This window comes from Chenopodium album, chromosome 14, assembly GCF_948465745.1.
Source record: "Chenopodium album chromosome 14, dcCheAlbu1.1, whole genome shotgun sequence".
In the NCBI taxonomy this organism is placed as follows: domain Eukaryota; kingdom Viridiplantae; phylum Streptophyta; class Magnoliopsida; order Caryophyllales; family Amaranthaceae; genus Chenopodium; species Chenopodium album.
The window spans coordinates 49,739,417-49,766,594 of NC_137847.1; the positions used below are offsets into that span (position 1 = coordinate 49,739,417).

General features: G+C 33.3%; 2 protein-coding genes across 5 annotated transcripts; both read left to right on the top strand.

Annotated features, from left to right (window-relative positions):
* Positions 1-656: 656 nt before the first annotated feature.
* Positions 657-11,425, top strand: LOC145577427 (uncharacterized). Of its 2 annotated transcripts, XM_081634854.1 has the most exons (5): positions 657-1,273; positions 6,624-6,673; positions 7,412-7,489; positions 9,360-9,975; positions 10,680-11,425. In XM_081634854.1, the coding sequence occupies exons 1-5, from the start codon at positions 1,118-1,120 to the stop codon at positions 11,232-11,234; spliced, it is 1,455 nt and encodes a 484-aa protein (XP_081490980.1). In that variant the 5' UTR covers positions 657-1,117; the 3' UTR covers positions 11,235-11,425. The 2 variants fall into 2 exon arrangements, with proteins under 2 accessions (XP_081490980.1, XP_081490981.1); XM_081634855.1 differs by lacking the exon at positions 7,412-7,489.
* An 8,328-nt stretch (positions 11,426-19,753) lies between these two features.
* Positions 19,754-27,150, top strand: LOC145579453 (uncharacterized). 3 transcript variants are annotated; one of them, XM_081636699.1, is made up of 16 exons: positions 19,754-20,114; positions 21,482-21,579; positions 21,694-21,810; positions 22,029-22,064; positions 22,181-22,279; positions 22,614-22,697; positions 22,783-22,901; positions 23,436-23,537; positions 23,844-23,960; positions 24,046-24,111; positions 24,913-24,979; positions 25,500-25,553; positions 25,985-26,074; positions 26,310-26,336; positions 26,422-26,496; positions 26,713-27,150. In XM_081636699.1, exons 2-16 carry the CDS (start codon positions 21,514-21,516, stop codon positions 26,866-26,868), a joined length of 1,275 nt encoding a protein of 424 aa, XP_081492825.1. In that variant the 5' UTR covers positions 19,754-20,114; positions 21,482-21,513; the 3' UTR covers positions 26,869-27,150. The 3 variants fall into 3 exon arrangements, with proteins under 3 accessions (XP_081492825.1, XP_081492827.1, XP_081492826.1); XM_081636701.1 differs by having other exon boundaries at positions 19,755-20,114; positions 26,425-26,496; XM_081636700.1 differs by lacking the exon at positions 19,754-20,114 and adding an exon at positions 20,912-21,244.
* Positions 27,151-27,178: the final 28 nt, after the last annotated feature.

Consider the following 27,178-nt stretch of genomic DNA (forward strand, 5'->3'; position numbering starts at 1 on the left):
GTCGAGTTTGAAGTCCGGAATTACAACAACTCCGAATACCTCGACCCCAATTGCATATATACCTTATTGTGGGTTTTTATCATTTCGCCTCATCTACTTTGATGGTGGCAAACATGGCAGCGGCGGAGGTGGTGATGACTATGGCGGCAGAGGTGACGATGACGACAACTATGAAGGGAAAAATATGAGGGCTTGCAGTTGGTAACGGAGAGGGAGAAGGGGGTTGAGGTTTTGATGGAGGAGAGAGAATTTGAAGGTTTGTTAATGGTGGAAATGTTTAGTTTTGAGGAGAGATAAAGATACGGGATGAAAGTAGAGCCATTGGGGTAACCTTTGTATTTTGTGTTTATTTTTTTTATTTTAATACTCTGTTTTTGTGAAAAAAAGGGTCACTTTTGTGAAGAAAAAGGGTCACTTTTGTGGAAAAAAAGGGTCATTTTTGTAAAAAAGGGGTAACTTTTGTGAAAATATGAATCACTTTTATAATAAAAAGGGTCACTTTTGTAAAGAAAAAGGGTCACTTTTATAAAGAAAAAGGGTCACTTTTTCGTAAAAATGTTCGATGTACAATAAAATTACTGTAAACCGGGGGCATGCAAAAGGAGTTGTTAAAAAAATACGGAGTAATAAATTCCACTCTTTCTCTCTCCATTTATGTCTCTCCATCATCCATATTCCCCTGACAATCTCTCTCTATTTTCTCTCTCTACAATTTTCGCTCTTTCATTCAATTTTCAAAGTTTCTCATAAAAATAAAAAAAAAAACAAAAAGTAAAATTTATTCATTTTCTCAAATAGAATCTGTCAACCCCATGTCTTACGCTCACTTATCCTTCCTAAAATTTTTACTGTATTAAAATCATCAAATTCCGAAAATAGGAAAATTTTTTTAAAAAAAATTATTACTTTTTTTTTAAAAGTAAAACCGGAAATTCTACCGGAAAACCGCTCTCATTGAGCCTGAAAACCGCTTTTCTACCCAGAAAACGGAATCCCTTTACAATTTGAAACCATTTTCTGGTTTTCTGCGTAATCTGCTTGACAATTTAGAGTTATTTTGATCTGGGGTTTCTAGAAAGTGGTGGATGCTAACGTGAGACAGGGGTGCGTAGGTTAAATGGTGGAGGAAAGAGGGGATGATAAGGTGCGATGGGGTACATGGGAAGAATTGATCTTAGGTGGGGCTGTTCTTAGACATGGTTCTCACAATTGGGATGCTATTGCTTCGGAGCTCCAAACCCGTTCTCTTTACCCTTACTTTTTTACTCCTAAGGTATATCCATTTTCTCTCTCCTCTTTTTTATTTTATTTCATTTTATTTATTTATTTATTTATTTATTTATTTATTTATTTTGTCATAATGTCATAATGTATGAGGTTTGATTATTTCATGAATATCTTGGTTATTGTATTATTTTATGATTGGTGGAATTCTTTAAAAATGGAATTTGGTTTTTGCCTTTTGTCATTATTTTATGGCGTAGTGATGGTTTCGGAATATTGTTACATTTACTCAACGGATAATCTACCCATATATATTTGATTTTTTTTTTAAAAATGAATTTTATGCGTGGTCGGGTTGGATTATGTATCCTAATATTAGCCGTAGATGAGTGATCTATCTAGGTTAAATAAATTTATGGTCGAGCTAAAACTTAATATAGATGGAATTTATTGAAGCTTACATATAGATCGAGGATAATGTGGCTAACTTGAAAGTAATAGGAGCTTACTAAATATAGAATGTTGCTTACTCCGTTATTTCCAATTTAATAAGCCACATTTCTATTACATAAAGTTTTAAGTATTAAGCTATTCCATCTAGTAAACACCCGGGTGCACTTAGAGCTTAGAGGTAGCCGGTAGGTGCACCCAAGAGAAGTTGTTTTAGAAAAAACCCTTTGGCTCACATTCACCTTTCTTTCGGTGTACCTATAAATTATTGTAAAGGCTTACAGGGCTGCACTGCCTACATATAAGGAGATTTAAGTGAAAATAAATAATGATATCAACATTTTAATATATGATATCAATATTTCAATATATAATATCAACTCTTTAATGTATGATACCAACATTTTAATGTATGATATCAACTTTAAACATCTAACAGCATTTCCATATCTGATATGGATATCAACAATTTAATTCTTGTATATGATATCAACATTGATATGAACACTTAAATACCTGATATAAACTTGTTCATTCCTAATATCAATATCTCAATAGACAATACTCGTAGTTGATATCAAATACTCTATATAAAATTAAGGAATTTCATTCCTAATTCTCTCCAAAATAGTACAGAAATTGTATTAGAGATATGAGATTAAATATATATTACACATATTTTTTGATATTGATTTGATCTCATATTTATAACAAATTGTCTTTCATCAAGAATACAAAAATGAAATTGACTTTCAGCAAGTCTTTTTCATATGTCACCAACATTATTTTAGATGCACCTCTTCATACCTCATTGCCATTTTTTGTCCCGTGTTGGTAATTGTCTGTCCACAGGCCAAGACTATGTCATTGGCAGCTTCTTCGTTCTTGTTGTTGTGCCAAAGTTGTGGAGATGGTGGCACATCTATAGTTGTTGCCGTAAATGTGAAGGTTGTAAAGTCGGAGCGTGGACAGTGGAGAGAGAGAAGGAACAAGGGATTTGATTTGATTTAATAGTAGCTTTCTACCATCAATTGGCAATTTTTGCATGTCAAAAATTTTGAAGTATTGTCAGAAAGGTCCTTTTAAGTAGGTCTTTTTGTTGTAAAGTTTTTTTTTACAAAAAAGGTGGCACAAAAGGTCCTTTTATCGCACTTAGGTTGTGACGAGGGTCCTTTGACCGAATTTCGGCAATTGACTTTTTTTTTTACCAACCAAAAAAATTCACATGCCCTTGCACAAAAATCCATTTTTTCCCCTTTTCACCTTTTCTCCTTTATTAAACCCTAATTTCTTCATCGTCAACCTCAACACGAACCTTATTTTGTGAAAAAAAATCATCAAATGCCGATTCTAGTCTATCACATTAAAATTAAATGCAATTGAAGACAAATCGAACTAGGTGAAGGGGAAAAGTGGGGAAAGGGGGAAAAAAAGGATTGGTCATATACAACACATGTGACTTTTTTTGGCCGAAAAAAAATTAATGGTCGAATTCCGGTCATAGAACCCTCTCAACACCTAAGTGTGATAAAAGGACCTTTTGTGCTACATTATAAGAGGACCTTTATGACAAATTTTCCTTTTATTTTATTTTTAACTGTAGTTATAAATAAATTTAAATTATAATGAGCTTTATTGTTTGATTTTAACAACTGTATAAATCATCAAAGGTAATTATGAATTTATAAATTATCATATCTAAGGTCAATTACATAATCATTGAGTAACCAAATGTGACCTATTAAAGTGGACGGAGGGAGTACTTATCATGATGTGTGCCCATTGCTCCTCAATTGCAACTTTGCAAGTCCAATAATGAACTGTATTGTTTCATATTATTTGGAACCCATCACCATTACCATGTTGGGTTTGTTTCCTAACAATCATCCCCTTAAGTCTACTTGGTCTCAAAAATAGATAATCATCATTGAAACACCGATAATCATTTTAGAAGAACAATCGTCCCTTCTAAAGCCAACTCCGTTTTCCCTACCATTAAAGAAGAAATTACACTATTGTATTATTTGGCAAGGTCACTAGTAGAAGGATTCAAGCTATTTAAGTGATTTACATGATTTAACTCTCTATTGTCTTCCATCTCGAGTCCAGTCATACCTTGTGAAATATCTTTGTTAGCCAAAGATTTTGTCTATTTTCTAAGGTTCGTTTCCTTAGAACATCATACTTGTTTTTTGTTGCATGGGCCAACCACATAGTCGATACGGCACGTAATCTCATACCATTTGCATGTCAACAAATTTCCTAAAATTCTTTCATTTAATCTTGAACTTCCATCCACCTTTATCCTTTATGCATCTCAACCCTTGGCTTTTGATACAATCGGTAACTTGGTTAGAAATAGTAAGAGAATAATCATATTGGCAAAGCACACACACCATAGTTTAACTTGGTAAACCCATGTCACAACTTGTATTATTAATCAAAATTGTTATCAGCAATACAATCCCATACCTTAAAGTTGTATTTCTCACACATATCAATAACAATGGCATATGAATCTTTAGTTTGGCTATTTATATACCCAATCAGTCCCTCTAACACAATACTACTAGGATACAATTAAGAAGAAACCAACTTAACCAAGAAATTTTCTTTCCTAGTTTCATACAATTTATCCTTAACTACAACACTAAAATCTGGAATAAATATAGCACAATATATTCTCATTTTAAAAAAAAAAATGATATTTTATCAGTGAAATTTTATGAGAAACTACCTAATTAAAAAATATTGTAAGAAACTACTAATAAAAGGTAAAATGTTGTAAGATACTACCTTTGACCGAAATTCCACTATGACTTAATTTTACGGCGCTAACTCACTTCAAAACACCCCACAGATCCCTGCGGGGTTGTTTTTCAAGATGATAAGGTTATATTTGGGGTGGTTGGGGGATATTTCGAGTTTGTGTGGGTAGTTTTGTGCTTTGGGCTGTTTGGGGTGGTGGTTTTTGAGGTTAGATGTGGTAGTTTTGGGGTTGGCAAGTGGTTTCAGAGTGGTGGAGGCAATTCTAAGCTAGTTGTTTTGGTTGGGGATGAAAGCGGTGGTTTCGGGGGTATTTTGAGGTGGGTCAAAGGTGGAAATTCGTTAGAGGAAGTATTTTACGATATTTTACCTTTTATTAGGTTGTTTCTTATAACATTTACCTTTTATCAGGTAGTTTTTTATAACATTGTTTTTATTATGTTGACACCAACGCATAATAAAAACAATATAAATAAATTATTCAAACATATACCATAAGCTGAGCTGCCGAGTTCTTGTTGAGATCACCAATTTAACACTTGTTGACACCAACGCATGCCCACTGCTCTTCAATTGCAGGTTAAAAATATCCTGAATTTAATTTCCTAACAGTTATTTGGAGTTTTATTTCATTTATCTGTGAATATGTGTTGTAACTGTTGTTGCTACTAATTGGTCTTTGAAGATGTCTTATATCTTTACCGCCTCGATGAATTGGTTAGCAGGAACATGGAATACTGTTATACTGGAACCTAAAGTTCTAGGTTATTAGAGTTCATAAGAGATCCTTAATTCTATTTCATATCTTGTCCTTTCCCCCGGGTAACTATTAGCATGTTTGTGCTGGATAGCTCACTGGAGCTCTTATCTTTTTGAGGGCAAGCAATCTGTGCACTCCAGTGTTTTTTAGTGAATCAAATCTTGGTTGCTGTTAGCTTTTTCTAGACTCTTAAGTGTTTAAATAACCTTAATGTGAAAATAACAGAAACGTAGGGCTAATGTGACAGGTAACTTTTGATTATATGATTGACAGGACGATGCTGTCTATTGTGTGTTTTGGACATTTCTTATTTTCCTTCCTGTTGTGCACTTATAGAAGTTGGTTGCACTCTTTTTGACTTTCGCTGCGATTTTCAATTTATAAATTAAACCTCATACAGAATACAGCTGACTGCACTATGATGATATTGAGCAGAATATCCTTTCCCCAATTTGCTTGCTATCAAGAGGACTTACATATTGTCTAATGTCTATTACGATGATAGCTTCTTAAATAGGAAATTGAAATTCTGAAGTCTGCAATTTGTACAGCATTAGTCAAGGTCTTATTTTCTTGTGTACTATGGAGTTTTGCCTCTATTTTCAAGGTTATGAGTTATTACTGATTATGGGCAGTATTTGGTCATTAATTATTGATTGTTGGATGGAGCTGGGTGTTAATCATTTGCTGTGTTAGTACTTTGATATTAACGCTGGATGGACTAGAACTATGGGTTTGTAGTAGTCTGCCGATGTTACTGTTTCATGGGGCTGTAATGCCTGGTAAGAAGAGGGCTCTGTTATACACCTCTTGAATTCACATTTTGGACTGTAGTTAGGTGCTTGAAGCTTAAAATAGTTTCTATACTACTTTGAACTTTTATGTTAAGCAATCCTCATAGAATGTGAATTACTACTTCACATACTAAGTGGTGCATATTTTGCTGTCAATCTTTGCTTAAAACTTTATATACTACTTAGAAATCAGATTTGGGTACACAAGAAAGCAAGTTTGTCTTTTGTTTGAAGTATATATTACTTATTCTGAGAATGATCTGGTTGTAACATTGGAACTTTAGAACACTAATTTGAGAAATTTTCTGTGCATGTTATTGGAAAGTTTGTTCTTGTGAGCTTTTTGCATCTGGGCCATACATTTTGGTATGGATATTATATATGCATGATGGTAATTTGTGGATATGTATTTCATTGTTTGCACTACCTTGATGGTCCCTGGTTTAGGTCCCTGGTTTTACATAGTTACTAAGATAATTTGTCGCTTGTGATCTTTCATGATTGGTTTGGACCAAGGGATTTGACATTTTCCCTTCATCCGTTGATGCCTCCTGTATTAGTTTCTTGCTTTCCTTTTATATACCATGATAAGTTAACTAATATCTAATATGATGATTAAATAACTGCAGGTGTGCAAAGCTAAATTTAAGGTGCTGCAAGAGTGTTATTCTGACTGTTCGTAAGTATAGTGCTTTGCTGAATTGATGCCACTGTTTTAATTTGGTTCAGTTCAGACTATTTGATTATGTTCTAAATGTTCAACAAACTAAACGATCATCATCATCTGTTTGCAGTTTTGCACTATAGCACTTTTCAATATGATCCAAAACTTTTTTTGTTGATTTATGTGCCATGTCAAACTCTTCTCATTGGCATTTGCATCTACTGTCTGTTGTCTGGCTGAAGAGTTGACCCAAAATGAGATTACATTTACGAATTACTATTAATGTTTAAAAGTGAGGAGTAAACTTGAAATACAAAGTATGAGTTATGATAATAATGTCTGTTAGAGAGGACTAACCGACTAATGGATTCTGGCAGAACCATTAGATTCCCATGTTTACTGACTCTAGCAGTAATGTAGTATAATAGTTTTAATCTTCGTCTACCCCTTTTTCCACCTAAATGAAAATAAGTTAATAAATAAATAAAATAAAATCCTTACTGTGAAGACTGTAGTGTCTGAAAAATGTGAGAGAAAGTCCAATTTTATATGCCGATCACAGATCTATGCATGTCATAAGATGGGATTGCAAATAATTATAGTCTTTATATATGCTTTGTTGGGTTGTAATAACAAGTAAGGCGTTTTTTTCTTGTGTTATATAACCCATTTTGCTCTGAAAATATCTTTCTCAATCTCAACCTCTAAAATTGCCAGTAATTAACTTGCTGTTTGTATTTTGGTTTATCCTAGTGCTTGGTTTGAAGAGTTGCGGAAAAACCGTGTAAATGAATTACGTAGAGAGTTGGAGAAATCGGAGGAATCAATTGGGTAAGTAATAGTAATTGACATGTGACAATCATGGTGTTTGTGGTGCAGCTGACTTTTTTAATGCATTCATGCCACCTTATCAAACCCTTGTCCTCGACCCTTTGTTTGGCCTCTAACCTGGCTAATGTTTATTCCAATTTGTCAGAGTATTTGACTGTTGTTGCCGAAATTGTGGGAGTTGGAGGGGTGGTTAAACAGATTCTACAAGTCACGAAAATGTGCTTTTGAGGTTTTAATATTTGTTTGCAGATTATTATCTTGACCAATACAAGTACAACAGTCCAAATGCGATAGTTGCCTGATTTATATCTTAAGTCAAGTTTGCCTTTATTTTCTTTTCTTTTTTTATTTTTTAAAAGTTTTATTAATTCACTTATTCTTGCCTTTAGGATATTCTATGTATGTATAGGAATAGAGACAAGCGGACCATTGTCCCAAAACTTCCAATCGATAAGTGTAATAGCTTCAGGATATTCTATGTATGTATAGGAATAGAGACAAGCAGTCAATTGTCCCAAGACCCCCTCAATCGATAAGTGTTGGACAATAGCTTTAGGATATTCTATGTATGTATAGGAATTGAGACAAGCAAACAATCGTCCCAAAACTCCCAATCAATAAGTGTTAGACAATAGCTTAGAATATTCTATGTAATAGAAGAAATGCATTCAAGCATTGAGGTGAGTCATGAGATAGATAAAACTTTGCACAGAAAGTGCTTGCTGAAGACCTAATCCGTACTTTGAAGTTGGTTGCACTGTAGAATCCCTGTTGCTATGGGTTCTTTTTATAAAGTTGTTTAGTACCCTTGCTGCATTTCATGTATGTGTTCTATATTTTTTTTCATACAGGAATTTTTGTGTTAGTAAGTGCTAATTTCTCTTTTTTTTTGGAAGAAACCTCTGAATTTTCCTTCCCTTCTTCTTTAGTTTGATTTTTATATATTATTGTCAAGAATTACCAATTAACACTTAGGCTTTGTTTGTTTTAACGAAAAAATTGTTTTTGGAAAATGATTCTCAATGGAATATCATTTCAAGGGAAAGCACAATTGTAAAAATAGTTTTCTTTTGTTTGTTTCCTTATTACAACAAAAATTATAGAGAAAGGGAAAAATAAAAGTGGAAGGGAAGAGATTGATGAGAGTAGAGATTAGGAATGTAAGGAATAGGGAAGAAATTTTGGCGTATCTTCTTTTCAAAAGGAAACATTTTCCACCTTTGAGAGAACTATTTTCCACCTTTAATAAAATTTTTTTCCATCCTTACTAACCAAGCAATGGAAAATGAATAATCATTTTTTTGGATAATGTATTCCGTCAAAACAAACAGGGCTTTGGTGGTGGATACAATTTTTTTTTTTTTTTTTGTTCTCTTTAGCTCTACTTAATTCAGAGGTGCTTCCTTTTTAGTTTTCAAAAATAAAAATAGTTTTCTTTCTCAATTTTTCTATTTAGGTGAAGGTTAATTTTTCTTTCCATTACATAAAAACCTTTTTCCTTTTATCAATTCTTAAACTTCTATTTTAACAATCTATTTGGAACCTCTTCATACTTCTTTAGTTTTGGGAAGTTAAATATGGGATGCAAGGAGTTGTATAGAAGCACTGTAAACATAGAATAACACAAGTTTCTAGCAAAATTAATGAACCTGTAGAGCAACATTGTTGATAGACCTCGGTAAAGTTGTAAGACACACTATGATCACCTTTTGTTTTTTTTTTTTTTTAGATAGATTTCTTGTTAGATTTGTTCAATGATAGTACTTAGTTCCCTTCTTTTATTCTTAATTAGTCCTTGACCAGCATATAACTCTATACTGCTGTCACAAGTCTATTAACACTAATTTATGTCAAATAAATTTTCTTGCAGCTCTTTAGAAACAAAACTTGAAACTTTGAAATCTGAGAAAGCAGTGTGTAGTTATGCTGATCTTGGCTGTAGTGCAGCTGAGTCTTTGGAACCTTTAGTCAAATCAGGAGAAAATGAATCTTCTGGTAAAGACGTATCCCGGGATAGGTCATCTGCTGGTAGTTTCACTCAGGAAACCCGGGAAAATTCGATACCACAGTGCCAAGCTGCTGCTACTGAAGCATCAGTAGAGAAGAGAGAGAGAAAGCCTGTGGTTTTGGAGCCATGTATGAGGTTAGAGAAGTTTCCTGGTATAGACAAAATAGCGGAAACCATGCTCTTGGAGCATGGAGTACACATCAAGAAGAAAAGAGGGAAGAGGAGAAGAAAGGAGATGAACAAGGACGGAAAGGGTGGAAGTGTTGGAGAAAATAACTTCAGGTGTTCACCTGATATAATGATAACTGTAGCTAACGAAAAAGTGACAAGAGGCAATGTCCAGCCTGTAATAGCTCCCGATGCAAATGTTCAGAATCCATGTACGAGTGAGCAGGGAATGGATGAATTTGTAAAGATCTTAGATTCTATAATGGAGAATGAACATGCCTCTGTGTTCAGGCGCCGACTAGATAGCCAGGTATGAACAGTTAGATTCTTGAATAATCCCCTCCTCCCCTTCTCTTCCGCCTTCCTTCAACCCTTTGTCCCAGATGCATGGTAATCAGAGGGAGCGACTACTGAGCATTGAGTATTAGAGACTTGGCTCATTAGGGAGGACATTAAAACTTGGACATTTCTGATCATAATTTTAGGGTATTATTACAATGGGAAATGAAGTGAAATGATTAGTTAGTTCAACTCTACCAAATACTGATGTTTATAATCTTCCTCACTGTTATTTCTATTGTTGACCATGCTAATTAATTATGCCATAGCTGTTAACTGAAATTCATGTTGCTTTTTTACTCCATGCTGCTTTTTGTTTGTTATTCACCTTGCACTCAGCTCATTTGATAAGAAATAATATAAGAAAATAATGGTAATGCATTTGTGTAATTTTGCAAGTTCCATAACAACTTCCATGGTAGTGTAACCCAACTCCCAATATGTACTATGCAAATTTTCATTGCTAGTATCTTATACGAAGTAGCTGATGATTCAAGTTTACTAAATATTAACAGATAATTAGGGATGGAGTCGCATCACTATTGCATCAGACTTTCTGCTTCTAAGAGCTAGGATTATTTTTTAGTCCATTTTTTTTTTCTTTAAATGACTACTACTGAAGTTTTGAGCCATGTTGCTGATTAGTGCAATTGTTAATCTGATTTGTTGTTGCAGAAGAGAGCTAGATATAAGAGGATCATACGACAGCACATGGATCTTGACACAATCAGATCAAGAATCTCCAACAAAAGTATCACATCAGTAATTGAACTTCTGCGGGACTTGTTGCTTCTTGCCAACAACGCTCTAGTTTTCTACTCCAAGTGTACAAGAGAATACAAATGTGCATTAGTATTTAGAGACCTAGTTACTAAGACGTTACATCAACATTATAAAGTGACCGGCAACAAGTTTGGTGCTGCAGAAACTCCGAAAACACCAATGCACAAACCAACAGCAAAACCAAGAAGTGCTCGGCCCTTCAACAGCAAGATTTTGAACCAGCCAGTAATTGCAGTAAAAAATGCTCAGGGTACGTCTATTGTTGTTGCTCGCAAAGTGTCTGGTCAACCTCCTGGCATTGTGGGTTCACCATCCTCTGCAGAATCAGCTGCTTTAACAAAGAAAATTCAGGGAAAGCGAGGGAAAGTTGGGCGTGTTAGACGGGGTAATGCTGGTATACAAGCTGAAACTCCCATGAAGGTGAGAAAGAGAGCTAGAGTCAAGTAGACGGGCTAGAAAGTATGTAGGAACATAGCTTTTTTTTCTTCTCGCCCTCCTAACTTCCCCTATCCTCTGTGCTCAGTGTTAGTTCTCATCTTAACTCAACTTTTGTTGCAAACGATCCCTCCTTTTGTAGTTGTAAACGACTAACCAACCAAAAGATGTACAGCCTTATGATAAGAGCAATAGTTATGGTAGATTCATTGTGTTTCTCCTTTTACTGGTACAGGGATTGTGAGACATGCAGTCCGTCATAGAGTACATCCACATCCTTAACATACAACGAATGAATTTACTGCGAGGAAACAGTTCGGGCTACATAGCCTTATGATGAAGAAAATAAAGGAAAACTGGTGAAATATAATTCAAAATTTCTACCTATTCATATGTGCAGGATTTAGATTATCATTTTGCCTTTGAAGACACATTAAAATGGGGTTCCATATAAGTTTTCTAATCTTTTGGTCTACCAAATTTGACAAAAGTATAAGAAAATCGTGTAAATATGACTATGAATATATATCTTACAATCAACTCTAGTTTAAAAATCTCCTTGGTTTTCTTTACAATCATATATATAATTATTTAAACAATACAACACGAGATTTAAAAACAATGTTTTTAAAAATATGATAACAAATGTAATGTCTAAAAACATCGTTGACAAGAAAATGAGACATTTAGATCATTGTTTGTTACAGTCGTTGAAATTACTAAACACGAAAAATTCTAACATACGTACCATGGACTACGTAGTCCAACGCCCAATGCACAACATCAGTCAGCAGCATGAGAAGTGCGTAGAAGCAATGTACTACTAATATCAAAGCATAGCTTAACTAATGGTTCTTGAACGTTGGAAATTCCAATTGTTTTACCACAGTCTAAGGGCATGTTCACATTAACTGAACTGAGCTGAACTGAACTGATTGGAGCTGAACTAAACTGAACTGATTAGAGCTGAACTGAACTGAACTGAACTGAGCTGAAATGAATATTTTATGAGAGAGGGAAATTAGAAGCTGAACTGAACTGATTGGAGCTGAACTGAACTGAACTGAAATTAAATAAATATGAACAGGCCCTAAACTTAAAAAAAAAAAAAAAAAAAAAAAGGATATTTTGTTATATTAATCCCAACTTTGGACCACTTACTTTCATTAATCCCAACTATCGATTATTCCTAAATAATCCCAACTTTGGGGTCTTTTTCTTTCATCTGGTCAAATGACCGAGGATCTGATGAAAAGGTAACTTTTTTTTTTTAAAGGCCACATGTTGACAGACTTGACACGTGTCCAATAACTTGGTATAACAGGTTATTGACTGTTGTTGACCGGTTTGGGCCTGATGAAAGAAAATACCCCCCAAAGTTGGGATTAATGAAAGTAAATCGTTTAGGGTTGGAATTAATAATAACAAATTTTCCAAAAAAAAAATAAAAAATAAAGAAATAAACTATTTTGTGTTCTGATATAAAAATTTAATGTAATGAAATTCAATGTTCTGTTTTATTGTTAGAGTAGCTTAAATTGCTTATGGGGAATGTACGTATTGCTTATTGGGTATTGCAAATTTTGGGGTGTTTTATTGGGATTCAGCAAATTAATATGATGTACCACGATTTTAATGCCTTAAATTGCTAAACTAATACGGAGTACATTTACACGGTTACTCTGGAGGCCTGGAGCTATAACAATTAGGACTGTTCAAAACTATCCGAGAATCCGAAAATCCGAAAATCCGATCCGTATTTGATCCGATTTTTTGGATATCCGATCCGAAAAATCATTTCGGATCTGATATCCGATCCGAAAAAACGGATATCGGATACAAATTCAAATATTGATTTTCAAATTTTCGGATATCCGATATCCGAAAAATATCCGAATATTATCGGATATCGGATATTTCTTTCAGATATCCGAACTGATATCTAAAATTGTAAGCCTGATATGTACATGACAATACATCAGTAAAATAAAAAATTTTCAAAAATATTTTTATAATAATATTATAAAATAATTTCTAGTACCCAACAAACCTAGTGAGTTCTCAGTTCTCACCTACTTCCGCCTCTTTCTCATCTCTCTAAGGAACCCTATATTCCTCACTCCGCCGCTCAGTCACTCAGCCACCTCTGTGTTTTTTTCGGTGGTAACTTAGTCTAATTTTGGTTCGTAATCTTTGCTCTTTGTTGGTCTAAAGTCGATTCCTCAATCTTCTGCAACCCCTGAATACATGGGCCTAATTTTCTTTTTTAATTTTCGATCTTCTTCGTTCAGTCGCCAATTTGTTGGTTTGTTCTCCGTTGCTCAACAAATCACCATTCAACTCTCCTCTGGTAATTAAAAGATTACAAGGATTCATTTGTTGGGATTTTTGATTTTTAATATGTGTATGTGTCTCCTCTATTGTTGGGTTTGCTCACCGATTTGTTGGTCTTCTCGCCAAACTAACGAAGAAGGCTGCTACTGTTATAGTTTTTTGTATTTGTGGTAATTAAATAGACTTTATTAGTTTATTATGTATTAAATGGTCTTCTAAAAGACTACTATGCTTAACGATACAAAAAGCAAAACATTTAATGAGATTTATACAATTTTCATATCGGATAATGGATATCCGAAACATCCGATCCGAATGATTTCGGATATCGGATATCGGATATCCGAAATTTTCGGATCGAATTCGGATATCAATTTCTGATATCCGATCCGTGAACAAGCCTAATAACAATGCCTTATAAATTATACTTTCTCCGTATTTTTATTAGATGCTTATTTCTAGCATTTATTGCACACATAATAATAAAGAGAATTAGCTATCTAATTAAGGGATGGAGGGAGTACATTATTATGAATTATTTTGTACCTGTTACAGTATAATTTTGCACTTGAATGATATAGAGTGTTGGTTTGAATTACTACCTCCGTTACAGGTTATGTGCAACGATTTGACATAAAGCAGAGAGGAAAAATGTCTAATCGTTACACATAACATGTAATGGAGGTAGTAAATCATTAGGTTTTGGGTCATTGTTCTAAGAATGCAACTTTGAATTTGAGACCAACAAGAAAAAATTTGAACTTGTATCGTTTGAGCTATCTACTAGTAACTTGGATTGGGGGTGTTCATTTTGTGCGTTCGCATTTGTGTCTAATTTTTTTTTGAAAAAAAAAATTGTTTCTAATATCTGTTAATTTCCATTATATAGTTTATATTTTGGAACTAGTAAACTAATACACTATGAAATTAAAGTAACAATATAAAACATCAATCAAACCAGATGCCACACACTATTTTAATACTTTAATTACTAATTCAAGATTACAAGTAAAAGACTACTTGATATTTGTGACATCTAATCATTAATTTTCACTATCTTATTTTCCTTATTATTAACTATGTAAAATCACAAAACATGACTGTCTCTAGAGAACAAAGGAAGTATTTCTCATTGAATGACATGACAACTTTATAATTAAAAAGTGGGGTGATACGTGACATGTATGCTTGATTAGGAACGCATCTAATTAGGAATGCATCTAACGTTGTACGTGAATTTGGGAGTGAATGCTCTGATTAATTTTATGTGTGTTAATTGATGGTTATTGTTTATTGGAGTAACATAGTGTGTCTAATGGCTGGTGGTTGGAAGGTGGTGAGTAGGAGTAGGATTCGGTGTGAAGGACGATAATTTTATTAATTTAGTGGCCGTATTAACTATTGAGTAAACACCTTTGTTGTAAATCTTGTAATGTCAATTACTCGTACTTGATGCAATTCTTAGCACACAAGAATATAAGATCCAATTATTTCTTTAGGCAAAAGCTAATGAGCGCCCCTGGGGCGTTAGATAAGAGAATTAAAGTGTAAATATTAGAGTAAAATTAACATTAATTACACCAAACGACGCGTGATTTTGTCATAAATTCCTAACTTAGTACCATTTCAACCAATATAATTTCTCCTTATCTAACGCCCCGAGGCGCTCGTTAGCAATATCGATTTCTTTATAATCTTATGTAATATTATCTCCGTTTTTATTAGTTGACACATTTTGACTTTAGCATTATTCACATACCTCCCTTTGACCATGTTTTGTGATTTATGTGTAAGGAAAAATATAGTCGAGTGAGATCTTGTTAGATTCGTCACAATGTTTATTTTCAAAATATCAACTTTTTATAATTTTTGTTTGTCGTAATTAAAGATATTAATGATTTAATTTGTGCATTGACAAACGTGTCAACTAAAAATAAACGGAGAAAGTATGTTCCTCCTCGCCATTCCGTTGGTTGATGGATCAATCCCATATCCACCATTCTTTCTACTTCCTATTTGTCTCCCACTTTCCCTCCCTAACTTATTTCGTGTATATGTGTAATAATCGAGTGGATTTTTTTATATTTTACATATTATGCTTATTCAATAAATATATACTTATATAGTTATTACTTGTCAGCGCGAGTATTTTAAAACTTATTTATTTTAAAGGTGAGAAAAAAAAATTAGAAATTCTTTTTCATTGGAGGAGTTTTTTATGCGATTATTAATTTATTATTGATATATGTATGTTAAATAACCACACAAGCAAAGGCGGAGTCACACCCCCACCAAAATCAGATTTTTAATTTATATAAAGTGCAATTTAATAGGTTAAATACAGTTTTCAACGAAATACATGATATTAAACTAGCTTTGTCTCACTGGTAATACACTTGCCTTAGGTTCAATCCTTAGAACAAGCATTTTTCTTATTAATTTTTTTTTTTTTTTTCTAAGTGCCCCTTCAAACTAAAATTTCTACATGAGATTTATTAAATACCGAAATTGTTGGCACATTCTGAAGCTGGAATTCAATCTAAAATTTGCTACGAGTAATGATTTGAAATTTTACACGACTTTGGAAAAAAAAAAAAAAAAACTTTCATGACAACTTTAATATACATTAAAAGGACAATTACACAACTACACTCCAACTTTATAACCACTAATTAATAACGTCATAATGGACAATTACTCTCACTTTTTATAAGTGCTCAACTAAGCCACGAAATCTTATGGAGTTGTTTTACTTTAACAACGAAAACGAAGGATTATTACAACTTACTAGCATACATACACCACTTGTAGGAACAATTTCAACCAAGCATAACAGGTTTTATTAAGCTGGAAATTATTAAGCAAAATGTAACTAGATCTATCAAAACTTCGAAAAAAAAAAATCCAAAATAATATTGAATTTAACATGCATGGACATAATAATCTAATATGACTCAAATCTAAAATAATCGGGCTGTAAATTAGACACAACACAAACCCTATAAATGATTTAAATTGACACCCCAATGACTATGACATAACCTACAATTATACTCGATATGTGACACGGTAAATTAAGTTTAATTTTGAGTAGAGGATTGAATTGCAAAGTCTTGTTGACCAAAATTTCAAGTCTAAGACTCTAGATTATTGAGATTACAAATTTCCTCTAGATGTGTATGTTTGTACAAGTTTTGGACAAAAAAAGGAAGTTTAATTTGTTTTTTAGCTTACTTTTACAATGAAATGTGCTGGTTTTTTACTAGCCAAATCGACACCTGTTATCTTTGTGTACAAACAACAGTGACCTTATTTACATCAATCAATATACAAGCATTATGTTTTAATAGTAATTATAATTATAACTATAATATATATTTAGATTAATTATATTATACTATCTTCCACAAATTAGGGGGAATATAGAATGTATAAAAAGCATATTATATAATGTCATTAGACTATGTAACCGAGATGAGACACATGCGGTGCTTGGAAAGATTTCAAGGTGGACATCAAATGGCAGTTTCTTATTTGCTGATCTTCCCATTGTTTATTTAATTATATTATCACCAACCTTGATTAATTTATGTAATCTTACTTTCACAAGTATTAAACTACAAAAGTATGTTCTGAACCCATTAATAAAATATTGCAAAAGTACTAGGTTCAAAAGTAGTCAGTGTTAATCAATAATTAAGTATATAATCAATTATAATACTACGTAATATTTAGAGTCGTATAATGCTACACACATTATTCATGTACTCCACTCGTACGAAGTATATTGATACTATGAATATTCAGATTTAATTAGAGAGCCACTTGAGCTATATTTTACGTCTTTACTCTCAACGATAATATGAATTTACATGAAACAAATCTAAAAGGCAAATAAAATAAAGCAATAAAATTGATGTTACAAAATTTGACATAGAAGTATATGGTTGTTGGTTATGTGCTTGTCAACTTTAATCTTATCATTTCTTTCTGTTGTTGCAATTCTGAAATTTATAACTTTATAAACACAATTCACATCTAGTTTGTTATCCATACTAGTTAAATAAAGTTGCATTTTAAGTTTGATTATAGTTGGAGTAGATAGCTTAATCATATACAATATACTTTTTTTTTTTGACAAGTATATACAGTATACTTATATTACATATCCTACATACATAATTTTTCTTAATTGTCCTGACAATTAATCACAACTCACATTAATCATATTTGGATATTTCTCTAACTCATTTTGTCCCTCTTCACTAATTCTCTTGATTACTTAAAGATAATAATACGAAAGTAGAACGGAGTATTAGTTAAAAATCACTTTCATAATTAACCTCAATTTTCCTTATATTCATTTTGAGCACCCAAGACTAATCTTCAAGGACTCTTGTAGAAAAATTGTTTCATACTACCATTGATAAATACGAAGTACTTTATAATTTATCCAACACCACCGAGCATATTACTTTGTACGAGTAAATGGGTATTGCCACCTTTTTTCAAACCTGGATAATTCAGAATTTTTTAACTCAATCAATCCAAAAAACATTTGGATTTCTCAAAGAAGTGGAATAAGACAAGATTTTTAGAACTTTTACAATACAAACAAACCCTTCAATTAAATTTTTTTTGGATTTTACATGGCTTTCTTTTTTGACTTTAAAATCATTATTTGGTTAAATTCAAAAATAAGTGACTAATTTCAGTATAGCTCTACTGAGGTCTAATTTGGTAATTAGTTGTTGGCTGTCGGTTGATTTGATCAGTTGTATACTTACATGTATTGACTTTTACATTGTATCGTTTTGACTTTCTAGTTTGTTAAAACACGTCTGATATAAAGGTTTGTTGGATGTTATTAACAACTTATACACAAAAAAATAAAAAAATAAAAAAAAAACACTGTTCCAAATAGCATTTAGGCGTAAAAGCTAGCTTTTCAACCTATCGGTAAAGCCATAATAGAATTTTGGGTTTTTCTTAGCTATACCCCTAAGGTAGTTGAGTTTCTAAGGTGTACCCATGCTTTTTCAAGTTTCTAAGCCGTGCCCTTCAACTTCTTATCAATACTAAAATGTACCCTTATTAGTTATTTAAAATTTAATTGAGAGCGTGATTTCGTGGCTTTAGTTTTCGTTATTAGGGTTGTTGTGGTTAAGATTTCTTTCTCGTATCATTTCCTTACCTTTTATCATCTTTTTATTAAATTTATAGTTAACTTCAGGTGACGTGGAAGTCCCAAGGAGGACATCATTTATTAATGGTAGTGAGTTGAGGGGCACAACTTAGAAATTTGAAAAAGCATGGGTACACCTTAAAAACTCGACTACCTTAGGGGCATATCTTAGAAAAACCCTAGAATTTTTAGAATGTTAACCAAAAGTAATTGTTTACCAAACAAGGCCAAAGTTGTACAAGTATGCATACATTGGTTCATAAATTTCCATAAATCATATGAACTATTAAAGCATTTAAAAAAATTAGTAATCATATTCAAGCCAAAATTACACAATTCAAAAATAACCCGCACCCAAACTCACCATTAACTCCATCTGTACAAAGTCTACAAGCCAAGTTAAACAGCTAGAGTTGAAAAAACTAACTCATGCAACACAATTCGAAACCGAAGCAAATTAACCTAATTCAAATTCCAATTTGTATGAACAAAATCATTTAACACGTCTTAAGTTTAAAATCATACTAGATGAAACCCGTGCGATGCACAATTTGTTTGAATTTTTAAAAATAATTATATATATATACATGATAAAATTTGTTATACATTTAAATAAAATTCCTGATATCAAAAGATAGTATTTTATATTTAATTAATTTAAAATGGAAAATCTCATTCGCCAATTTTGCCTATGTATTACTTAAATTATTTAATTCTAAAAGAAATTAATAATCTCGTATTTAATTCTAAAAGAAATTAATAATCTCGTATTTAATTGGTTACCACTAAAATTTATTATCCTACATGACGCGCTCAAAAAATTAAATCTTACGTGACTCTATAAAAAATCGGGAAAAAACTCTCATATATGTATTAGATTTGACCTTATTAAACCGGACCCAATTACCCGAATTTCCCCCTTAAACAAGAAGCCCAACAACAACATTAGTCTATTTTCCTCAGAAAATGTTAAAAAAAAAATCCCTATAAAGGTCACTTAAACAAATCCAAAAATAGCAAAATTAACAAAGCTAACAATCTAGAAGAGAGAGAAAACCACAACATAAACAGCTTATTCCATGCTATTCATTCCTTTCTAGAGTGACTAATTACAAAAATATTCACTCACCAAAAAAAAAAAAAAAAAAAAAAAAAATCTTGAATATTTTCACCACTTCTTCTTCTTCTCTCCTCAAATTCAGTCTCTCTTTTCCAACTCACTCGCTTGAATCGTTTCGTCACTCACTGAGTCGACTCGTTACCTTCATTCGTTCAGTCGGTTGTTGCACTTCAATCCAATTTTCAAATCTAACCAATTGTTGTTATTGTTGTCGTCATTGTTGTTGTTATTGTTCTTCTAGAAGAATCTTCAGGTATTTCAATTGTCATTGTTATTTCAAATTTTGTGTGATTTGTTTCTGATTTTGATCTCGATTTTTTTTTTAAAGCTTGATTTTATTCCATGCATTAAATCTAAAAGATCCATGTTTCTGAGTTTTGTTGATTTAATGTAATTAATGATTCTTCGCATTAATTTTTGTATTTTCGTGTGATTAATTGTAATTCATATTTCGTAATTTGAAATATAATAATGCGGCGGAACATATAAATTATTTTTGGAATTAAATAAAATTAGTTTACCTAACTTAAAGTGGGATTTTATTATTAAAAAAAGTGGACAAGAGTATGGTTCGTAATTATAGCAATTAAGATTTATTTCGTGTTAGTGGGCAACTAATTTGATTAATAAGTAGGTGGTGAGGTGTATAGAAATAGAATTATCATTATCAATTTATTATTGAGTTGGTTATAATTTGGTGAAAATTGAAATTAATTGGATTTGTAGGTTAACGTATTTGGTGGGTTTTGAATATTATTTCGCATTTTTTGGGGTTTTTGGTAGGATTATCACTCTCTTAAGTTTTCACCGAATTAAGAAACATAACATATTTTTAGTTTCCGGGTTATAGGAGTCTTCGCAAAGGGAGTGATGTAGACGGGATTTGATCTGGGATACGAAACACGCTAACTAATTAATTTAGGTGGCGTCTGCAGTTTAGAGCTGTAGATGTAACTGCTACTAATTAAAGTGTAATGCTATGCATGTGTTTATCCTATGATTCGTGTAGTAGGTGTTTGCTGTTTTTGGATTGGTGGTTTCTTGAGGGTTTACGATATTTGCCAATTCAGTAGAAATCTATGTTGCTTTCTCATTAGATTTACCCTTCAAATTTATTGGCTTTTTAATCACTTGAGTTTGTCACAAGTGTTGTGTGATTTCTGCAAAAATAAATGTGAATTCTGTTTACTTTGCTCTTGCTGCTGATACACATGTTTTCGGTCTTAGTCGCTTCGCCTTCAACTTAGCTGTTTACCTTCTGTAAACTTGTGATTTTGAGGCGTGAGAAATTGATTATAACAGTTATGTATCTTGCGTTATTGGCACCTTGAGATGTTCAGAAGTCACATCCTTCTCCCTAATCAGTCAAGAATATTAAAAATGGTTGTATTTTGTTTACATGTATTTATTTTTGTTTTCGTATTTTCACGAAGTTTTCCTTGATTAGTAATCTTTTATATGAAGTAAACAAATGGAATTAGATATTACAAGTTTGTTGCAACCTCCTTTCCTCACTCTTAATTAGAAAAATAAGGGATGGAAGAAGTGGTAGTTTCAGCCATTCAGGTGCATGCTGTGAATATCTTATGACAATAATTTCTTATTCATTCCTCGCTGCAGTTTGTTATGAGAAGAAGCTAGGGTAAACTTGAATGTCTATGAAGACATTTAAATCATGGAGATGGTTACCTAGAAAGAAGTCTGCCCTGTCTGATGGGGTAAAGTTTGCACCATGAACTCTCTCTCTCTTTTTTTTTTTTCTCAGAGTAGCTGTGTATGGAAAACTTTGAAATTCAGATCTTAGAATTTTAACTTGAACTTTGCTCCTGTAGGGACCACATGGAGCACATGGATTCAGGATGGGACAACTAGCTTTCATGGCATTTGTATGTATAGCGATGATGTTCATTGTGTACAGAACTACAAATTACCAGTATCACCAGACAGAGGTGCAATGTTACAAATTTCCTTGTTTTACTTTAAATAATCTGTTCTCACCTCTTGTAGATTTTGTTCGTTGTTAAATTATCTTGAGGCATTTGGCTATCATCATTTAGTACCTATTGCCATTGGGTTTTCTACAAGTTTTCTTGATAATGGAAGGGATTTGGAACTATGCCTGCTGTATGCTAAATTTGATCTCTTTCTTTGTTTTCTGTCTTTTCAGATTGACGCTGAAAGGCATCCATTTGGTAACACAGAGGTAATTTGATGGGTTTTTGCATCTCTAGAATGATTTTGAGCTGTTGTTTTTCTTTTTCTATTGTGTAAACACATATTTTTTATATATATATATATATAATATTTTGGTTATTGTAGAATTTAAGGACATTAGAGTTGGATAATTTGCCTAAAGGCATTGTTCAAGCAAGATCAGATCTGGAGTTGAAGCCTTTGTGGTCTCATTCAAGGGAAAAGGTCAGAATTAGTTTCTTGTGCACCTCTCAATGAGACAGCTGGCTTTGTGTATATTACCAAAATAAAGAAAAAAAAAAACTACATTTCATTGAGCTACTACGTAGTATTAACTTTTTACCAGCCTGTGTTTTCTTCATGTTTCTTATGCTCTTTGCTCTTTGTTCTCTTCCTCCCCCCCTATTTTTCCTGGAAGCTAAGTTGCTAGCTAGCAAAGTTTGACCTCTTTTTAACAATCTGGAACTGCAGTTCCTTCTTTTGAATGTGGCATCAATAAAGAGCAGAAGTATTCTACCAACATAAATTTTGCTCATCTGATTGATGTTTGTTTTTCTAGGTTGATGATTCCAGCTCTCATAACTTGCTAGCAATTGCTGCTGGTATTAAACAAAAACATAATGTTGACTCTATAGTTCAGAAGGTAAATAGTCATCTACCATTGATTAAAATCGATAGACATATTATATTTCTTTTACTTTTGTCCAGGCTTACCTTTTTTACTTCAGTTTCTTGCAGAAAATTTTACAATTATGCTATTTCATTACGATGGCAACATGAACAGCTGGTGGGATTTAGATTGGAGTAACAAGGCTATTCACGTGGCTGCACAGAATCAAACAAAGTGGTAAGGGCTCCAATATCTGTCTTCCTCAAACTCCATGCCTTGCTTTCAGATATCACTACTGTGTATTTATTACTTTTTGCCAGATGTAGCATGATTTTGATTTGGTATCCTGTCATTTTACATGTGCTATGATTCTGCTCGGTATTGCAATTTTGAGTTGAGTTCCGCTTCCTTGTTTTTTAATTAGACTGGCAGAGAGGTGGGTAGTTAATCTTGTTTATTACATGAGCTTAGAAGGGGTCAGTGATGGTGTTAATGATTTTAAAAACTTCATATGAGATTATGTTGAATGTTATTGTATTTTTTGTGCCAAGATGGTTGGTGGAAGGAAGTCAGTTATAGTCGTGGTGATGAACGCTATAGTCAATATATCGTTTGGTTTTTTTAAAATGGTATTCAGATGTGGGCTTCATATGCTACAGATTAATTTTACTCCTGTCACATTTTCTACTAATATTGCTCTCCTTTTCTTAGATTTTGTGTGGGAGTAATGGTCCTTACTTTGTATAATTATTGTTCAATGGTTGTATTTAGGTGGTTTGCCAAACGCTTTCTACATCCAGACATTGTTTCTATCTATGACTACATATTTCTCTGGGATGAAGACCTAGGAGTGCGACACTTTCATCCTGGAAGGTATGCTAATTTACTTATGACACCAGTAGTACTTGGGACTTCTTTTGGCAACTAGTTTCTATAAGACAAACTATTTCTGATTGTAATCCAAAAAGCAGAAGGAATTTTGATGTTTTTGCATTATGCTTGTAATGTTATAAGAAATCCTAGCTATAATGCATTGGTTTTCTTTTAATATGCTCTTCGCGCCATATTTTTGGAAGCTTGACCTGGGGAGAAGGGGATGTATTTGCTTGTAATTGAAAGGTATACTATCCCTTTGGCCCTCTGTAAAAGTTGTAAAACCTTTTTCCTATTTTGCCATAGGTACTTGAATATCGTGAAAGCTGAGAGGTTCGAGATATCTCAGCCAGCTTTGGACCCCAACTCGACTGAAATACATCATCGTATTACGATTCGTAAAAAAACAAAGAGGTTCCATAGGTAACTGGGCTGATCTATGTTTCCATTTCTCTGATCTATTAGAGTAGGTTAGCTTTTTGTTGAATTCCTCTGCCTCTTTATGCAGGAGAATTTATGATTATAGGGGTTTTACAAAATGTACAAGTTCTAGCATGGGGCCACCTTGCACTGGGTAAGTGTATGCAAATTTCAAGAATACTATACACACCTAGTTCAATCTTTGGGTTTGCTATGCTTTAAATTTATATTTTCTGCTTGTTTCCTTGCCACCTTGTAAAATTTGGAATAGCTTGTTTACCTTTTTAATTTGAACAGGAAAATGGATGGAAAGAATGTTTAACATGGTGTGCAAAATTTTTAATTTGGGAAAAATTGGATGTTGAGGTTTTCATGAACTTTCAAAGCCATGTAGGAGGCATTGTTATATATTTTGCTGGGCTAGCATCATAGTATTAGCCAAGCTTTAATGATATTTAGATTAATACTTTTTGGTTGGAAGAAAAATAATGTATGAAATGATGATGTAGGGAGTTTAGGGACTTAATCATATGCTTGTGAAGTTGTCAGTTAGTGGTGATATATCAACTGTATTAAGAAATACAGTGCAGATAACAATGACATGAATTGTGTAGGGGTAGAGGCCTAGGGGGTAGGGAACATACAGATTTGCTTTTGTGTAATGCCAGGGTTTTTTAAAGAGAAGTTTTTGGGGGTGGACTGAGGCAATTGGTGAAATGTTGAAGATTTTGGGTTGATCATTGCTATGGCTGAAATGTTGCTGTTCATTGTGTACCATGAGTTCATGAGTCATGACTAAAGTGATTACCATTTTTTATTCATGTGGTTCAAATAAATGTTGACAGTAATTGTGGTTTCTTACTGTTGACAGTAGTAGTCTGTTGCTTATAGTTCAGTGTCAATTTTCTTGTGTGGTTTAGCAACCTCATCTTTTCGATTAATATCTGGTCTGTAGGTGGGTGGAAGGCATGGCCCCTGTATTTTCGAGGTCAGCTTGGCGTTGTACTTGGCATCTTATACAGGTATACATATATTGCAACTTGAAGGGTATAAGAATTGTCTACTTGTACTACATGCTACCTTGAATTAGTGCTGTGGTGAAACTGAAACTCTAGTGTATATCTAATCTATGATTTTGAGTAGATAATACTACCTCCATTTCATATTATGTGCAAAATTTACTAAAAACAGCTGCTACACATTATGTGCAAAGAATGTTTTCTTTCCTTTTTAAGGTGTCATCTCTCTCTCTCTCTCCTCATCCATCACATGGATTGCTATCTTTCTCTATGCATTTAACGCCCATAAACAAATTTTGCATTGGAGTCTGTGCAAACTCAGAGATAGTAATTGTTTAGTTGATTGGCTTTCACCAATCTACCATAAATTGCAGAAGGTACCTATAGAGGGGAATCACAAATTTAACGTTAACTCTTATCTTATTGCCCTCGATAAAGGTTGACCCAAGTTCTATTGTTATGACCCCCTCAATAAGTTCAAGCTGATGCATATCATGACAAATGGTTTTCTGCCTTGTTTCAGAATGATCTTGTTCATGGCTGGGGATTGGACATGAAGCTTGGTTATTGTGCACAGGTGAGGAACTGATCCTGCTTATGGACCTCTATATTTTTGCCTAAACTGTTACGCCCCTCTCTCCATTTTACTGCTACTGCAAATGAGACTTTTTATGTCTACACGATCCCTTTTCTGGAAAATAATTATGTTGTCTTCTTTTAGAAACAGCCTATCAGCGAGTCTTACTTAAAAGGCTTGCATACATAATACATTTTTACCCCACTTCGGCAGAATCCATGCTACATGATTGTTGATGTCATTGAAGTCATTTAGCTTTCAGTCTGAAAACCTGCTTTCAAGTTATCCCTGTTAATGTTAATGTTGGTGAATTTTTTTTTTTAAATTTAACTTGATATAGTTATATCCTCAGACCTCAAGTTCTAATTCTGCTCATCATCTTTTCTATTGTTCTACAACCCTTATTCTTTAAATTCGTTCACAATTGACAGGGTGATAGGACAAAGAGGGTGGGCATAATTGATAGTGAATATGTTGTTCATCAAGGCATACAAACTCTCGGTGGTTCATCGGCTAAAAAGGTTTGCTCAAATTTATATTGTGCTCTATGAATGACCTGTGTGTTATGAATTGGAGTTCTACAATAAGGCTAGCTCCACATGTATCACCATTATGGTTGGGCCAACAAAACAAACTCCTCAAATTTTTTCTCATGCTTTTTGTGAGAACTCGTATTTGAGATTGGCTGGTCTTTTCTTGAATACATGGTCCATACATTTTTCTTGGTTGTATTGACATTTGACAATCTTCACGCAGGTTTCGAAGTCATTAGACACCACAAAGGTAATTAACTTTCTGGCTATCCAACTCGCTGCTTGTCATTTATGCTTGTAATAGCTAAATAATCTTTCTTTTGTTCCTTATGAAGCAGAAACACTTGGGCGTTGATAGTCATGTGGAGGTGATAAAGCAGAAACATTCAGGCGTTGATTCTCGTGTGGAGGTAATTGTTATTACTTTACGGAAACATATACTTGATTTTGTTTTTGAGTTCTTTAGCCTATTTATATGGGAGTTTGGGGTAGGGGAATGATGCGGGCTTCAGATTTAGAGTGAATTGGAGCACTCTTAAAGGCTCAGCTATCTCTCTATAAAGTAACAAATGTGGTAACTGGGATGCGCTAGAGAATAACATTCTTACATTTTGTGAATGGAGCAGATTCGCAGGCAATCAACTTCTGAGCTTAAAGTATTTAAAGAACGATGGGAGAGAGCTGTCAAGAAGGATAGTAGTTGGGTGGATCCATATTCAACAAATAGCTGGTTTAATTTGTTCTCTAGAACTAGAAAAACACGAGGGAAAAGAAGTTGGTAACGAGATGTTTATATCGACTGTGAATAACAATTTTCAACATAGTGCTATAGATGTTTCCGGGAATTCACCTAGGAACTTAGAGGTTCATGTGCTCTTAGAATCGCTTATTTTGTTATAGCTTACATATTTCTTTCCTGTAATGCTGGTGCTGTCTATTTACAGGACCACATCAATTAATTCATTTTTTTACTTGCCTGTTTGTATATGATAGACTGAACATTCATTTCACTCCTTACCTTGGTTCTTTTGATATATGGAAAATGGTTGCTATATTTTAATGTACGCGAGGAGCTGGAAGATCGGTCATTGG